The sequence below is a fragment of the Cherax quadricarinatus genome, chromosome 49, assembly GCF_038502225.1.
Source record: "Cherax quadricarinatus isolate ZL_2023a chromosome 49, ASM3850222v1, whole genome shotgun sequence".
In the NCBI taxonomy this organism is placed as follows: Eukaryota; Metazoa; Arthropoda; class Malacostraca; order Decapoda; family Parastacidae; genus Cherax; species Cherax quadricarinatus.
The window spans coordinates 7760658-7779562 of record NC_091340.1 but is presented as its reverse complement, the minus strand read 5'-3'; the positions used below and the strand labels follow the sequence as shown (position 1 = coordinate 7779562).

Sequence of the window (18905 nt, the reverse complement as noted above, 5' to 3'; positions counted from 1 at the left end):
ACTACAGTGACCTTGCTATACCAGGATGAACTACAGTGGTTATGGTACACCAGGCTGAACTACAGTGATCATGGTATAATAAGCTGACTACAGTGATAATGCTATACCAGGCTGAACTACAGTGATCATGGTATACCAGGCTGACTACAGTGATAATGCTATACCAGGCTGAACTACAGTGATCATGCTGTATCAGGCTGACTACAGTGATAATGCTATAGCAGGCTGAACTGCAGTGATCATGCTATACCAGGATGAACTACAGTGATCATGGTATACCAGGATGAACTACAGTGATCATGGTATACCAGGATGAACTACAGTGATCATGGTATACCAGGCTGAGCAACAGTGATCATGCTATACCAGGCTGACTACAGTGATCATGTTATACCAGGATGAACTTCAGTGATCATGGTATACCAGGCTGAGCAACAGTGACCATGCTATACAAGGCTGACTACAGTTTTCATGGTATACCAGGCTGACTACAGTGATCATGCTATACCAGGCTGAACTACAGTGATCATGCTATACCAGGCTGAACTGCAGTGATCATGCTATACCAGGCTGACTACAGTGATCATGGTATACCAAGCTGATCTACAGTGATCATGGTATACCAGGCTGAACTACAGTGAACATGGTATACCAGGCTGAACTACAGTGATCATGGTGTACCAGGCTGACTACAGTGATCATGGTATACCAGGCTGAACTAGAGTGATCATGCTATACCAGGATGAACTACAGTAATCATGGTATACCAGGCTGACTACAGTGATAATGCTATACCAGGCTGAACTACAGTGATCATGCTATACCAGGCTGACTACAGTGATAATGCTATACCAGGATGAACTACAGTGATCATGGTATACCAGGCTGACTACAGTGATAATGCTATACCAAGCTGAACTACAGTGATCATGCTATACCAGGCTGACTACGGTGATAATGCTATACCAGGCTGAACTACAGTGATCATGCTATACCAGGATGAACTACAGTGATTATGGTATACCAGGCTGAACTACAGTGATCATGGTATACCAGGCTGACCACAGTGATAATGCTATACCAGGCTGAACTACAGTGATCATGCTATACCAGGCTGACTACAGTGATAATGCCATACCAGGCTGAACTACAGTGATCATGGTATACCAGGATGAACTACAGCGATCATGGTATACCCGGCTGAACTACAGTGATCATGCTATAACAGAACGAACTACAGTGATCATGGTATACGAGGATGAACTACAGTGATCATAGTATACCAGGCTGAACTACAGTGATCATGGTATACCCGGCTGAACTACAGTGATCATAGTATACCAGGCTGAACTACAGTGATCATGGTATACCAGGCTGAACTACAGTGATCATGGTGTACCAGGCTGAACTACAGTGATCATGGTATACCAGGATGAACTACGGTGATCATGGTATACCAGGCTGAACTACAGTGATCATGGTATGCCAGGCTGAACTACAGTGATCATGGTATACCAGGCTGAACTACAGTGATCATGGTATACCAGGCTGAACTACAGTGATCATGGTATACCAGGCTGAAGTACAATGATCATGGTATACCAGGCTGAACTACAGTGATCATGGTATACCAGGCTGAACTACAGTGATCATGGTATACCAGGCTGAACTACAGCGATCATGGTATACCAGGCTGAACTAAAGTGATCATGGTATACCAGGCTGAACTACAATGATCATGGTATACCAGGATGAACTACAGTGATCGTGGTATACCAGGATGAACTACAGTGATCATGGTATACCAGGATGAACTACAGTGATCATGGTATACCAGGATGAACTACAGTGATCATGGTATACCAGGATGAACTACAGTGATCATGGTATACCAGGCTGAACTACAGTGATCATGGTATACCAGGATGAACTAGTGATCATGGTATACCAGGCTGAACTACAGTGATCATGGTATACCAGGCTGAACTACAGTGATCATGGTATACCAGGCTGAACTACAGTGATCATGGTATACCAGGATGAGCTACAGATGCAAGGCTTGAATTATTTTTTTTTTATTATCACACCGGCCGATTCCCACCAAGGCAGGGTGGCCCGAAAAAGAAAAACTTTCACCATCATTCACTCCATCACTGTCTTGCCAGAAGAGTGCTTTACACTACAGTTTTTAAACTGCAACATTAACACCCCTCCTTCAGAGTGCAGGCACTGTACTTCCCATCTCCAGGACTCAAGTCCGGCCTGCCGGTTTCCCTGAATCCCTTCATAAATGTTACTTTGCTCACACTCCAACAGCACGTCAAGTATTAAAAACCATTTGTCTCCATTCACTCCTATCAAACACGCTCACGCATGCCTGCTGGAAGTCCAAGCCCCTCGCACACAAAACCTCCTTTACCCCCTCCCTCCAACCCTTCCTAGGCCGACCCCTACCCCGCCTTCCTTCCACTACAGACTGATACACTCTTGAAGTCATTCTATTTCGCTCCATTCTCTCTACATGTCCGAACCACCTCAACAACCCTTCCTCAGCCCTCTGGACAACAGTTTTGGTAATCCCGCACCTCCTCCTAACTTCCAAACTACGAATTCTCTGCATTATATTCACACCACACATTGCCCTCAGACATGACATCTCCACTGCCTCCAGCCTTCTCCTCGCTGCAACATTCATCACCCACGCTTCACACCCATATAAGAGCGTTGGTAAAACTATACTCTCATACATTCCCCTCTTTGCCTCCAAGGACAAAGTTCTCTGTCTCCACAGACTCCTAAGTGCACCACTCACTCTTTTTCCCTCATCAATTCTATGATTCACCTCATCTTTCATAGACCCATCCGCTGACACGTCCACTCCCAAATATCTGAATACGTTCACCTCCTCCATACTCTCTCCCTCCAATCTGATATTCAATCTTTCATCACCTAATCTTTTTGTTATCCTCATAACCTTACTCTTTCCTGTATTCACCTGTATTCAAGGCTTGAACCTAGCATTAAAATATTTTGCATGGTTAACATGACAGGAGAGAAGATCAGATGTCCCTTTGTGTGTTGTTGTCTCAGCCGGCAGAGAACCGTCTTCCTTACCACTCTTGATGAACCATGTGCAACTTGCTGCCTCTGTGTAGGGTTCATCAGGATGGTCACTTCTGTTTACCTGGAGTTTATCTGGAGAGAGTTCCGGGGGTCAACGCCCCCGCGGCCCGGTCTGTGACCAGGCCTCCTGGTGGACCAGAGCCTGATCAACCAGGCTGTTACTGCTGGCTGCACGGAAACCAACGTACGAGCCACAGCCCGGCTGGTCAGGAACCGACTTTAGGTGCTTGTCCAGTGCCAGCTTGAAGACTGCCAGGGGTCTGTTGGCAATCCCCCTTATGTATACTGGGAGGCAGTTGAACAGTCTCGGGCCCCTGACACTTATTGTATGGTCTCTTAACGTGCTAGTGACACCCCTGCTTTTCATTGGGGGATGTTGCATCGTCTGCCAAGTCTTTTGCTTTCGTAGTGAGTGATTTTCGTGTGCAAGTTCGGTACTAGTCCCTCTAGGATTTTCCAGGTGTATATAATCATGTATCTCTCCCCCCTGCGTTCCAGGGAATACAGTTTTAGGAACCTCAAGCGCTCCCAGTAATTGAGGTGTTTTATTTCCGTTATGCGCGCCGTGAAGGTTCTCTGTACATTTTCTAGGTCAGCAATTTCACCTGCCTTGAAAGGTGCTGTTAGTGTGCAGCAATATTCCAGCCTAGATAGAACAAGTGACCTGAAGAGTGTCATCATGGGCTTGGCCTCCCTAGTTTTGAAGGCTCTCATTATCCATCCTGTCATTTTTCTAGCAGATGCGATTGATACAATGTTATGGTCCTTGAAGGTGAGATCCTCCGACATGATCACTCCCAGATCTTTGACGTTGGTGTTTCGCTCTATTTTGTGGCCAGAATTTGTTTTGTACTCTGATGAAGATTTAATTTCCTCGTGTTTACCATATCTGAGTAATTGAAATATCTCATCGTTGAACTTCATATTGTTTTCTGCAGCCCACTGAAAGATCTGTGTAGGGTCCATCAGGATGGTCACTTCTGTGTAGGGTCCATCAGGATGGTCACTTCTGTGTAGGGTCCATCAGGATGGTCACTTCTGTGTAGGGTCCATCAGGATGGTCACTTCTGTGTAGGGTCCATCAGGATGGTCACTTCTGTGTAGGGTCCATCAGGATGGTCACTTCTGTGTAGGGTCCATCAGGATGGTCACTTCTGTGTAGGGTCCATCAGGATGGTCACTTCTGTGTAGGGTCCATCAGGATGGTCACTTCTGTGTAGGGTCCATCAGGATGGTCACTTCTGTGTAGGGTCCATCAGGATGGTCACTTCTGTGTAGGATCCATCAGGATGGTCACTTCTGTGTAGGGTCCATCAGGATGGTCACTTCTGTGCAGGGTCCATCAGGATGGTCACTTCCGTGTAGGGTCCATCAGGATGGTCACATCTGTGTAGGGTCCATCAGGATGGTCACTTCTCTGTAGGGTCCATCAGGATGGTCGCTTCTGTGTAGGGTCCATCAGGATGGTCACTTCTCCATTACATAAGCCTATACTCAGCCCAGAAAGTCAGAGTGTTGTGTGTAGTGTGTTGAATACAGCAACTGTTGCCTTTGGATCTGACCGTTAATTACCCAGAACCCGCCATGAACCAGCACAACTACACATCCTTGTACCTCAATTAACGTTAAGCCTCGACACCTCGTTCGATAGATATAATTTAGCGTGACACAAAAACAGGAAAGACATGCAGTGATTCTACACAAACACATTTCATACCAAGAAGTGAATACGTTGACAGATGACTGACCTGCCTGTTGAGGGCGACCAGAAGGAGGGTGATGAGGCAGAGTTCAACTGAGAGGCTGATGCGGTCTCGGACCAACCTGGAGAAATACATACCAGCCTTACCAGTCTAAATTTTTTTATATGCCATGAGAGGGAAGGCGAGAGAGAATGACTGGCGTAAGATGGAATAGTGATAAACATTGTGGGTAGACAGGAATGAGGTACGAAAGTTTGTGGGTATACAGGATGAGGGGTAAGGAAGATTGTGGGTAGACAGGAAGAGAGAGGTGAGGAAATTTTGATAAGATAAATGGCCTGACCTGGTTAAATGGCCTGATCTGGTTAAATGGCCTGAGTTGGTTAAATGGCCTGACTTGGTTATAATGGCCTGGCCTTGCTAAATGGCCTGACCTGGTTAAATGACCTGACTTGGTTAAATGACCTGACTTGGTTAAATGGCCTGACCTGGTTAAATGGCCTGACCACTTAGAATGAGTCAACGTAAAGGTTTTAATCAGTGACGAGAGTTCTTAAATGATCTCAATCTATCCCACCTAGACACAATCAGATATAACAATCAGATATGACAATCAGATATAATAATCAGATATAAAAGATTAAAAGCAGATATAAAAGATAAAACAATCAGATACAACAATTAGAAATAACAATCAGATATAACAATTAGACATAATCAGATATAACAATCAGATATGACAATCAGATATAACAAATAGATATAACAATCAGATATAACAATCAAATATGACAGATATAACAATTAGATATGACAGATATGAGAATCAGATATGGCAATCAGATATAAAAGATAAAAAATTAGTTATAAGATAAAAAATCAGATATAACAATCATATATGACAATCAGATATAGCAATCAGTTATGACAATCAGATATAACGATCAGATATGACAATCAGATATAGCAATCAGTTATGACAATCAGATATAACGATCAGATATGACAATCAGATATAGCAATCAGTTATGACAATTAGATATAACGATCAGATATGACAGATGTAACAATCAGATATGACAGATATAACAATCAGATATAACAATCAAATATGACAGATATAACAATCAGATATGACAAATATGACAATCAGATATGACAAATATAACAATCAGATATGACATAACAATCAGATATGACATATAACAATCAGATATGACAATCTAATATGACAATCGGATACGATGCCAAGGAACAGGATAGCTCCAATTCCTTGGATTAAGAGCCCTTACATGTGATGTTGGTCCTCAGCAGCAGAATGGAGTCTGGCCCTCATGACAATCAGGTTCATGGTACACTGAACGGCCACAATGCCAACCATCACAGCACTCTTGATCATGAAGCTCACCTGGAATATAAATTTTCAGTGGGCCGCAGAAAACACTATGAAGTTCAATGAAGACAAATTTCAATTAATTCCGCTATGGAAAACTCGAGGAAATTAAAACTGTATCGAAGTGTAAAACAAAGTCTCACTACATAACAGCGAATAACTAATGTGAAGGACCTGGGAGTGATAATGTCAGATAATGTCACTTTCAAAGATCACAACAATGTATCTATCACAACTGCTAGGAAACTGATATGATGGATAACGAGAACCTTCAAAACTAGAGATGTCAGGCCTATGATGATTCTCTTCAAATCGCTTGTTCTCTCTGGTCTGGAATATTGCTGTACACTAACTGCCCACTTCAAGGCAGGCGAAATTGATGACCTGGAGAATATACAGAAAACTTTCACGGCACATATAAGTACGATTATGCACCTAAATTATTGGGAACAGTTGAAGTCCTTTGATTTGTACTCCCCGGAATGCAGGCGAGAAAGATACATCATAATATAAACTTGGAAAATTCTAGAGGGACTAGTCCCAATTCTGAACACGAAAATTACTCCTTACGAAAGCAAAAGACTGGGCAAAAGATTCAACATTTCCCCCACTGCCAAGCAGGGGCGCCACGAGTACACTAAGAGACAACATAGTAAGTGTCAGTATTCCATGACTGTTCAACTACCTTCCAGCATACATAAGCGGGATTTAAAAACAGACCCCTGGTTGTCTTCAAGAAGGCTCTGGACAGGCACCTAAAGCCAGTACCTGACCAGCCAGGCTGTGGTTCGTACGTCGGTTTACGTGCGGCCAGCAGTAACAGCCTGGCTGATCAGATCCTAATCCACCACGAGGCCGGGTCACAGACCGGGGTTGACCTCCGAAACCCCCTAAAGGTATACAGGTGGGGTTAGAACCTATGGCGAGTGAGTCGTAAAACTCAAAGCCAGTTCTACGATTCACTTGCCATAGGTTCTAACCCCACCCGTACCCTGGTATGTTTACAGTTGTATTGTTACGATTTCGTGAGTTTCTGTCAGTCCTTAAGTTGTTTTCAATTCACTTCAGAGTAAAAATTAAAATAGAGAATTGTTTTGAGAGGAAAATTGTAAACAAATTGAGGCACACAGGACACAGTTCTATGTTGAAACAAATCCTTAGGAACCTTAATGAGAAGGTGAGTGAAACTGAGTGAAACACAAATCCTTAGGAACTTGGATGAGACGATGAGTGAAACTGAGTGAAATAAAATGAGTGGCAAAGTGACTGAAGCAGTGACAAAGACTGAAACACTGGCTGGAGCAGACACCAAAATAGACTTAAAGAGAATGAAACATAACAGTGGCTGAAACAGTGGCGCAATGACTGAAACAGTGACCGAAACAGAGGCTAAAACAGTGACAGTGTCTGAAAATGACTGAGAGGCTAGAGCACTCAGCTCACACATTGAGGTCCATTGTTCAATCCCCGGTATGGGTGGAAATATTAGAGTGTTTCCTTAAGATACCTGCTGTCCATGTTCACCTATCAGTAAAATAGGTACCTGGATGTTAGTGGACTGGTGTGGGTCGCATCCTGGGACAAAACTGACCAAATTTGCACGAAATGCTCAATCATAACAAGAGGCTTTCTATATAGTAGTATGTCACTGATGGCAGCTAGGACTGTATACCTTGTACATGTACGTGTAGAAACAAAGATTATTATTATTATTATTATTATTATTATTATTATTATTAGTTATTATTATTGTTGTTGTTGTTGAAACAGTGACACTGGCTGCAACAGTGACTGAAATAAAGATTGAAGCAGTGACACAGTAGCTGAAACAGCAGTTAATTAACTATCTCAGAGTACTAACCAATGTGGCTCTAGCTCTAGGAGTGGTGAAGGCTCAATCCTCTGACCACTAATGAGAAAAACTATTACAGCTAGGATTCGTTCTCACAGAAACAGGTTCTCTGCTCCCATAGGTACGTATCCTGCTAACATAGCTCTATATCTTTGCTAACATAGGTACCATGATCACAGATTACACAGAAAGTTATGTTCCTGAAAAGAGCGCATTGCGTGAACTGAAAATTGTATGGGGAAAATAGAGATATGTTTTTGGTCCTTCCAAATCATTCATAAACACAGAGGTACCCAGCTCCCATAGATAAGTGCCCAGGTTCCATACATAGGTACCCAGGTCCCATAAATAGGTACCATGGCCCTATAGATAGGTACCACGACCCTATAGATAGGTACCCAGCTCACAGATAGGTACCAACCTGAGCTAGGAGGGAAGCAGCCACCAGAATGAGGAGAGTGAAGTACGAATAGTAGGCAGGGTGAGGACACATGAGGTCTTCTTGAGTGGGTACTGTGTCGTTCTCAAATGTTAGGACTATCTGTGGGGGATCGTTCACTCCCTGGCTACTCCTGTTGTCGCTGATGAGGTCGCTTATGACTAAGTCACTGACAACTGGGTTGCTGACAATTAAGTCACTGACTACTGCGTCACTAACAACCGAGTCGTTGATCATGGCTGGCAAAACTGTTGGTTGAGAGATGTTGCTTCCTAGGAAGCTGAAGAATGATTTGTCACACAAATACTGAAACAAAATAATAGCATTATCATTATTATAATTATTATTGATATTATTAATAAGCATGTAGCTGATTGACAAAGAAACAAAAACTCAAAAATCCCACAAGTTCACATTTGCATACATACAAACATATTTTGAAACATTTTTATTACACGTAGAAATGCTAAATTCATGAGGGTCATACTGTGCCTGGGTAACAGGAATCAAGTCTGATCCGAGGAAAGGGAAGGAGGTCATCAGTTCTTCAGATCAAGAGTTCTTCACCAGCATCAAGACATTGCTTTTCAAGAATTATTTTGATTCAATTCAATATTTTGGGTAGTGTAGATGAGACTGGTGTACAGCAGGGTCCTCGACTTACAAGGTTCTACAGAACGATGCTTCGCACTTACGACACTGGCACTTTGCATCCCAGGTAATTTCTTACGAACAAGTGACTTGTTTGCAACAGCGGGAACTACTTGCTGGTGAAGGAATGTTCGTGGCAGGTGGCAGGAAGTAAACAATCTACCGACGCTGTGTTTACTCTCACCCCTCATGTTTGATTTTTTTTTTAATATTTACTTTGGATAACAGTCATACATGATTGGAAAGCGCAAGAGTAGTGGCATCAATACCCAAGTGTCACAGATAAGGAAATCTATGACCTTGGAGATAAATTATATAAAATTTAAAAAAAAAACATATTTAAGGTAAAAAATAGGTAAAAAAAATTATTAAATATGGAATATTTAGGTCGTGGGAACACACTGATTAATTTTACATTATTTTTTATGACAAAATAGGTTCCAAGTATGTATCGAACAGCTGGTTTATGATTAATCTTTGGTAACACATTAATGTTGTAAGTTGGTGCCCTACTATAACATGACCGGTGCTTAATATATGCAGTAAACAATTTTAGGCAGTGCGTGCGAGACTGGAGTAACATGACCGGTCCTTACATCATGCAGAAAACAGTCTTAGGCAGTGTGTACGAGACTGGAGTAACATGACCGGTCCTTACATCATGCGGAAAACAGTCTTAGGCAGTGTGTACGAGACTGGAGTAACATGACCGGTCCTTATATCATGCGGCAAACAGTCTTAGGCAGTGTGTACGAGACTGGAGTAACATGACCGGTCCTTACATCATGCAGAAAACAGTCTTAGGCAGTGTGTACGAGACTGGAGTAACATGACCAGTCCTTACATCATGCGGAAAACAGTCTTAGGCAGTGTGTACGAGACTGGAGTAACATGACCGGTCCTTACATCATGAGGAAAACAGTCTTAGGCAGTGTGTACGAGACTGGAGTAACATGACCGGTCCTTACATCATGCGGAAAACAGTCTTAGGCAGTGTGTACGAGACTGGAGTAACATGACCGGTCCTTACATCATGCGGAAAACAGTCTTAGGCAGTGTGTACGAGACTGGAGTAACATGACCGGTCCTTACATCATACGGAAAACAGTCTTAGGCAGTGTGTACGAGACTGGAGTAACATGACCGGTCCTTACATCATGAGGAAAACAGTCTTAGGCAGTGTGTACGAGACTGGAGTAACATGACCGGTCCTTACATCATACGCAAAACAGTCTTAGGCAGTGTGTACGAGACTGGAGTAACATGACCGGTCCTTACATCATGCGGAAAACAGTCTTAGGCAATGCGTGCGAGACTGGAGTAACATGACCGGTCCTTACATCATGCGGAAAACAGTCTTAGGCAGTGTGTACGAGACTGGAGTAACATGACCGGTCCTTATATCATGCGGCAAACAGTCTTAGGCAGTGTGTACGAGACTGGAGTAACATGAATGATCCTTATATCATGCGGCGAACAGTCTTAGGCAGTGTGTACAAGACTGGAGTAACATGAATGATCCTTATATCATGTGGCAAACAGTCTTAGGCAGTGTGTACGAGACTGGAGTAACATGACCGGTCCTTACATCATGCGGCAGTCTTAGGCAGTGTGTACGGGACTGAAGTAACATGAATGATCCTTATATCATGCGGTAAACAGTCTTAGGCAGTGTGTACGAGACTGGAGTAACATGAATGGTCCTTATATCATGCGGCAAACAGTCTTAGGCAGTGTGTACGAGACTGGAGTAACATGACCGGTCCTTACATCATGCGGTAAACAGTCTTAGGCAGTGCGTACGAGAGTGGAGTAACATGACCGGTCTTTACAAAATGCAGTACCTACGAGAGTGGAGTAGCTGACAGGTCCTTGGGACGTAAGGTAAATATTTTGAAACTGTACACAACAATAGGGATACGTGACCCTACTTAAGAGGTGAGGTACACATTTTAGGAGGAAAGACTTTAAAAATCTAAGTTTGAGGAAACAAGGAAAACTTTTCTTCAGTTCTAATGAGAAAAGTTTGTATTTAAATCATGTCTGGCGGGCGGTGCCAACATGGGTGAATAGTCAAGGCAGGAAGAGGCAAGTAAAAAAGGGAGGGAGAGACAAATAAAGGAGGGAGAAAGACAAGACAAAGAAGGGGGAAATAAAGGTGGGAAAGTAAGACACATAACGAAAAGACATAAAATAAGGAACGGGCAAATATTCAAGAGAAGAAATGCCAGCTGCTCTAAGCTACATCAATCACCAGCTGAGAGCTATATCAGCTTGGGGAAATAGATGGCAAGTAACATTTGCACCTGAGAAAACGCAAATGATGATCGTCTCTAGGCACCATGATGGTAATGCTGGTGCAGTAGTAAGGATGAATGGGAGGATGTTGGCACCTGGAGAAGAAGTTGATATCCTTGGGGTGAAATTTGACTCCAAACTAACCATGAAGAACCATGTTGTAAATCTTGCAAACAAGGCAGCCAAGAAGCTTACAGCACTTCGCCATATCTCCCATCTGCTTGACAGTAGGGGTTGCACGATCCTGTACGAGGCACAAGTACGCTCGCACCTTGAGTATGCTCCACTTTCTTGGTTTGCCTGCCCCCCCTCTCATCTGCGACTGCTTGACAGAGTAGAGAACAAAGCAAGACGTCTCATCTCTCGCCTGGACCCATCCTGGATAGATCTGTCATTTCAGCAGAGCCTTCAACATAGGAGGGATGTGGGTGGCCTTACTGTTATGTACAAGGCCAATATTGTCAAAATACCACACTTGGATCCACTTCGAGGACAGCGTGAAACAAGCTTTTATGCCACAAGACGGGCAGAAAGCAGCAACTTCACTCTGGCTGTACCCTTCTCCAGAACATCACTCCATCTGAGATCATACATACCCAGGATGACTAGAGTATGGAACACATTCGTACAGCATAATGATGTCAACGAGATAAAGTCAGTTGATCAAATGAAAATGCTGGCCCACAGATGGCTCCAACTTCATCCTGTTTCCTACTTGTATGTCTCATAACAATAAAAATGCTTTCAAATGAGCTGATGTAGGTAACAGCTCTTAGCTTGCCAATAAAGTTAGGAATCCTTAACCTGTAAATAGCTGTCAATAAAGCTAGGGATCCTTAACCTTGTCAAACCCTGTGTAAAAAAAAAAAAAAAAAAAAAAAAAAAAAAAAAAAAAAAAAAATCAAGAGAGACAAATAAGGAAAGAAGAGGCAAATAAAGGAGGGAAGGGAGAGACAAATAAAAAATGAAGAAGCAAATGAAGGAGGAAAGAGATAAATGAAAGAAGGGAAGGGGATGTAAATAGACAGGAAGGGAAACGAAAAGGAGAATTAAGAAGGAATAGACAGATAAACAGAAAGATTTAAATAGAGAAGGAATACAGAGGTAAGTGGAGGAAGCGAGAGGTAAATAAAGAAAAGACAGAAAAAAACAAGAAATATGTAAATATAAAAAGAGAGATACAGAGAAGGAAGGAAGGGGGAAGACAAACAGAACGAAGGCATAGACACAAAGGAGAAGAAGGAACTCAAAGTAAAGAAGAGGAAGACCGTTAAAAAGGAAAGTTAAGAAGGAAGGTTAAGAAGGAAGGTTAAGAAGGAAGGTTAAGAAGAAACGTTAAGAAGGAAGTTTAAGAAAGAAGGTTAAGAAGGAAGTTTAAGAAGGAAGGTTAAGAAGGAAGATTAAGAAGGAAGATTAAGAAGGAAGATTAAGAAGGAAGATTAAGAAGAAACGTTAAGGAGGATTAAGAAGGAAAGTTAAGGAAGAGCAGGAAGAGATGGAAGGGCAGAAGAAGAAATGCAAAGATGAAATTACTGTACAATAAAGAGGAGACGTGGTGATAAAGAAGAGAGGCACTGGAGCACTAAAGATGGAGAAGATGGTAAAGCAGAGAGGTACTGACCATGTCTGCAGTGTTGGCGGCTGCTGCGAAGATAATGAGGGAGATGAACCACGTGATGCGCAGCCCCACCACCCGGTGTACCTGGTCACTGGTCCACACCAGCCAATCACACACACGCTGTAACACACAAACGAACGTTGTAATACATCAACACACGGTGTGACACACACCAACACATGGTGTGACACACAACACACGGTGTAACACACCAACACATACAGTGTAAAACGCTGTAATACACCATCACAAAGTGTGACACACCAACACAGTGTGACACACCAACACACAATGTGACACACCAACACACGGTGTGACACGCCGACATACAGTGTAACACGCTGTAACACACCATCACAAGGTGTAACACACCAGTGCACGGTGCAACACACCAAAACACACAATGTAAAACGCTGTAACACACCATCACAAGGTGTAACACACCAACACATGGTGTAACATACCAATAAACTCGGTGTAACACACCAACACACGGTGTAACACACCAACACACGGTGTAACACACCAACACACGGTGTAACATACCAATATACTCGGTGTAACACACCAACACACGGTGTAACACACCAACACACGGTGTAACATACCGATATACTCAGTGTAACACACCAACACACGGTGTAACATACCAACATACTCGGTGTAACACACCAACACACGGTGTAACATACCGATATACTCGGTGTAACATACCAACACACGGTGTAACATACCAACATACTCGGTGTAACACACCAACACATGGTGTAACATACCAACATACTCGGTGTAACACACCAACACACGGTGTAACATACCGATATACTCGGTGTAACACACCAACACACGGTGTAACATACCAACATACTCGGTGTAACACACCAACACACGGTGTAACATACCAACATACTCGGTGTAACACACCAACACACGGTGTAACATACCAATATACAAGGTGTAACACACACGGTTAAGCACAACACCACACCGTGTACCTACACACACACACACACACACACACACACACACACACACACACACACACACACACACACACACACACACACACACACAAATTCATCGATAATGGAGCATATTATAGGGAAGGAGCATACTGCGGGGAAGGAACATAAATAGGTAAGGAACATATTTACTATAGGGAAGGAACATACTTACATAGGTAAGGAACATACTTACTATAGGGAAGGATCGGGCAGCAGAGACGGAGGCCATGGCTGCCAGTACTAGTACACACGCCAGGTACACCAGTACACCTCCACCAGCACTGTCAACACCAGTAACACTTCATTAGTTTGTGTCTGTGTACATGTGTCCGTGTATACATGAGCGAATGTGTATGTGAGTGGTTGCGTACATGAGCTCTGTGTATATTTTTTTTTTATATTTTATTGAAAACTCAGGTACAAAATAGTTGTGGGTGCATAAAATAATATGTCAACGAGATACCAGGCACTAACTAGATTCTTATATAAATAATAAAGTCAAAACACAGGAAAATAAACACTATACAAATAAACAATGTGACAAAAACCAGCACACAGAATTACACACATACACAATCAATCACGTATTATACAACGTGATACTTCATCTGGCATATTACTAGGCGTGGCTTCCGCCTGCCAACACACAACGTATCCAAGACTTAATCTAAGAACTCAGGTGCCTTAAAGTGCACAACAATACGTTAATTTGGGCGACTACCACGGGGTTATTATCATGGACTAAGAATAGGCATTACAGTTCAAAGGTGGATCAGGATGACGCTACTATTCACTAAAATGAAAATATCTAATATAACAAAAACGAAAATACACTGTGATATTTGACATCTCAATAAAACTCAAATGCCAGCAGCTATAAGTGAACTTATACCCTGACGAGATGCACACATTGAAAAATACTGCATCCACATATAGTTCAAGCTCCATCACAGCTTACAGGAAAACGAACTTGCATATATACATATATTATTGAAAAGCACACGGACACGGCATAAAATATAAACGGAAATAAGAAAAACATTTCAAACTGTGCTAGGAAGCACACCATATACAAAAAGTACACCAATGACTTGTAATTGAGGCATAAATGACGAGAAACATTCCTAAAAGTTGTATATACAAAGCACGTAAGATATTTCGTCATCAACGTTACATAGGAGACGCACATAAACTCTGAGAACACAAAACATTCACGCACTTGACAAACACAATTAGACACAGCTGACCAGCCCGTTAGATTACCCACTGAACACTCACAACTATCTCAAATCTCGTAACTCCAAGGCTTTATATTCAGGCGGGAAGTCTCTCTCCCATCTCCCCTCATATACCAACCTATTTCGACATTTTGTCCTATAAATCGTCCCTGCTAACACCCTAATTCTACTGTTACCATCAACGTGCCTCATAGCCCATGACACGAAAATATAATCGGCCACAACATACGACACCGCACGTTGTACACGCAAGTCAACCCCACCTACATCAAAACTCAACGCCCGGAGTACCGACAAACCTCCCCCCCCCTACCAAACGCAAAACCCTACTGAACCACTCTCGTACCATACCTAAAGTCTCACAGAAATACACAACATGAAAAGCAGATTCCTCCATCCCGCACACCGGACAACCCCAGTCTTCCTCCAAACCCCTATTATACAACACCACCCCAGACGGCAAGATTCCATGTAAAAATTTAAAAACCACTTTCCGTACTTGAGCAGGCAGACGCAACTGTTGAACTCGCCTCCATATATCACTCCACGCATACATGGGATACATTCCTTCAACTTGCACCATGACTACCTCCCTACCCGCCCTTTCTAAGGTACATAATTTTACACAGCGCACGTCCCTCATGTTCAATAATACGCGAAGCATCGCGTCGCACCAAATTAAATTCCTCCCTCTCCACCACCTGCGCAGGTCGTGATACAATTCGCTTAACCCGCCATGCATCCCACCCAGTCGGAGAAAACGACGCTTCACGTAACATGCCATGACACGAGCCTCTAGAGGAATGAGACCCAACCCTCCCTGATGCAGTGGTGTCTCCACCACCGCTCTTGTGAGCCAATCGCATCTTGAACCCCACAAAAATCGATAAACTCTATGCAAAAGACGTTTGACGTCCCCCTGCAACAGAGGATACAGTGCAGCAACGTGCCATACTTTGCTATAAAGCAGGACATTAATGACCACCGCCCTCTGATGCAGGGTTAAATGTCGCGGCCGTAGACTATTTAAGCGCCCCAAGACACTATGTACAACCCTCCCCGAATTGCACGCCCTCATCTGATCGACCTCCTGCATATAATGAATACCACATATAGTGATACGATCAACCACAGTCCACCCCTCTGCATCCACCCCATCCCCCACCCACTCCCCCAACTCCATAATTTTCGATTTTTCTCTATTAACACACATCCCCGTAGCCTTGCCAAATATGTCAACAAGTCTCCCAACAAAACCCAATTGCTCCCGTGAACGTAATAACACAGTAGTATCATCAACATAACCCACAAGGGTCGGTCGACCACTACTCGGACCCCACGATGTCTCTATTCCCCACCCACAAACAGCCCAGTAAAATGGGTCCTGCATACATGCAAAAAACATTTGAGACATGGGGCATCCCTGACGAATGCCCCTGCTCATGTGTACAAAAACACCTAACTTGCCATTAATTTGTACTTTAAAACCCGCTCCATTGTACAACGAACGGGCCCACATGATGACCTCATTTCCAAAACCCTGTCATCTCATAAATTTCCACAGAACCTCTCTTTCCACACTATCAAAAGCGGCTCGCCAGTCTAAAGCCAAAACACCACCCCCACCCCTCACCCCGCATTCCTCAACAAACTCCCTGATATTCCCATGACCATCATACATTGATCTACCTGGCACACCAAACTGACTCTTATGGATTACCTTATCAAACACTTTCTTAATTCTATTCATCAATATTTTCGCATATAGTTTATAGTCACTACACATCAACGATATGGGACGGTAGTCCTTAATCGCTAATGGCACATCACATTTCCTAACTAAGACCAACACTGCCGTACGCTGAGACAGACCTAACACCCCCCCCTCCTTCATCGTATTGAGTAAACGAACCATAAAAGTCCGTATTACCTCCCAATGTTTGATATAAAATTCACAAGGGATGCCATCAATTCCTGGAGCCTTCCCCTTACTCATTCCTTGTAGTGCCTCCCACACCTCTGCCTCAGATATAGGCCCACCCATGAGAAGGCGATAATAATCATTTAACTCGCATCGTACGCATCTCCCCAAATCCTGTATCGCATGCTCACTCACGTCTTTACTTTGCATCTGGATCTTACTCCAAGTATCGACATAAAAACTTATCCCCTCAGTTGTTGTTAAGACCTGTCCCTCACTATACCTGTCAACTTCATCCTGCACCACTAAACTCACAATTTCAGTCGCTTTTCGCCTTTGTGTCTGACTTTGTAAGACACAAGCAGACGGCTTGTCACCCCACAAAGCCTCCTCCACCCGACTCGAAATGCGCGCCCCATCGAAAACCTTATTTTTCAATACTTGGATTTGTTCTTTAATAGCATCGATCTCATCCACTGGGTAAACCCCAGATGCCTCTCCCTGTGCATAACATTGTCGTAGATGACCCTCCAGGTACCTCTGAAAACCATACTCCAAGCGAGTGGCCTCCTTACACCGATTCACATAAAAATCCTTAATTCGAGGCTTCACAACCTCATCCCACCGTCGTACTAAATCCCATCCCTCCCAGGAGTCTACTCCCATAGACGCCCAGAAGTCCTCGAATAGTTCTCTATCATCCGCACTTTGTAGCATCCGCGTATTCAGTTTCCAGTATCCCTTAAAACAATGCGGGAGACCTCCCCAGTCGAGCTCCACAAAAACTCCCCGGTGGTCGGAGAAAAAGACGTTCAATACACGCACATTGATTACGACCACCCGCCGAGACACATACACCCTATCTAAACATGATGCATAGCCCCTATGCACAAAAGTATGCTCAATCCCAAAGTCACGTCCTCCGCGTACATCAACCAACCCCAAACCAGACAACAAGTCACCCAAAACAAGCGAACAGAACCCTGCCCCCCTCAGTTCAACATCTTTACGGCGCACTACACAGTTCCAGTCACCACCTACCACTGTAATTTCTGGCAGGGACCTCAAATAATATACCAAGACATCTCTAACAAAAGTATTTTTAATATTAACATCATGTTCAGCCGGCCCATATACCCCTACAAAACCAACCCTTCTGCTACCCCAATCCCCCACGACTCGCACCACGCGACCCTCCCCCCCTTCCTCCCAATGTCTCAGCACGAATGGGCTGGTCGCTTTTATCAACACAGCCACTCCACCTTTCAGACGTCTGGAGTGAGTCACATAAATGTCATAACCATCCATCTCAAACAAACTTCCTACTTTATGGTTATGTTCTTGCAAAAAACACACATCCACTGCAAAACGATTCAACCACTCACGCACCAGCACACACTTTCTGACAGATTTCAAACCATTAACATTAATAGTTACACACCTAACTGTGTTAAAGGTGGCTTTCCTCTAGGGGCTACCACTCCCTTTTTTTCTTTGCGCCGGCAAGCACCCAAGGCACTTCCCGCACCTTTGGCAATCCCCGTGATATTACCTGCTGTCCTGGACTCGCGCGACCTCCCCCCACCCGTGATTTCCGACCACGTCTTCTTCCCTGAACGTTGTCCAGGGGTCAAGACATCATCGGAGTCGGACGGGGTAGCCGCA

The 18905-nt window shown here is 43.5% G+C and overlaps 1 protein-coding gene across 1 annotated transcript in view; it reads right to left on the bottom strand.

Annotated features, from left to right (window-relative positions):
- The window catches only part of LOC128697076 (Adenylate cyclase 3), a 271965-nt gene that overhangs the window by 38701 nt on the left and 214359 nt on the right, over positions 1-18905 (bottom strand). The window contains exons 9-13 of the mRNA XM_070095170.1: positions 14275-14362; positions 13081-13197; positions 8493-8816; positions 6119-6234; positions 4872-4947 (exon numbers count right to left, since the gene is read on the bottom strand). Of these exons, the coding sequence (XP_069951271.1) occupies positions 4872-4947; positions 6119-6234; positions 8493-8816; positions 13081-13197; positions 14275-14362 (721 nt within the window). The remainder of the gene's footprint in view (positions 1-4871; positions 4948-6118; positions 6235-8492; positions 8817-13080; positions 13198-14274; positions 14363-18905) is intronic.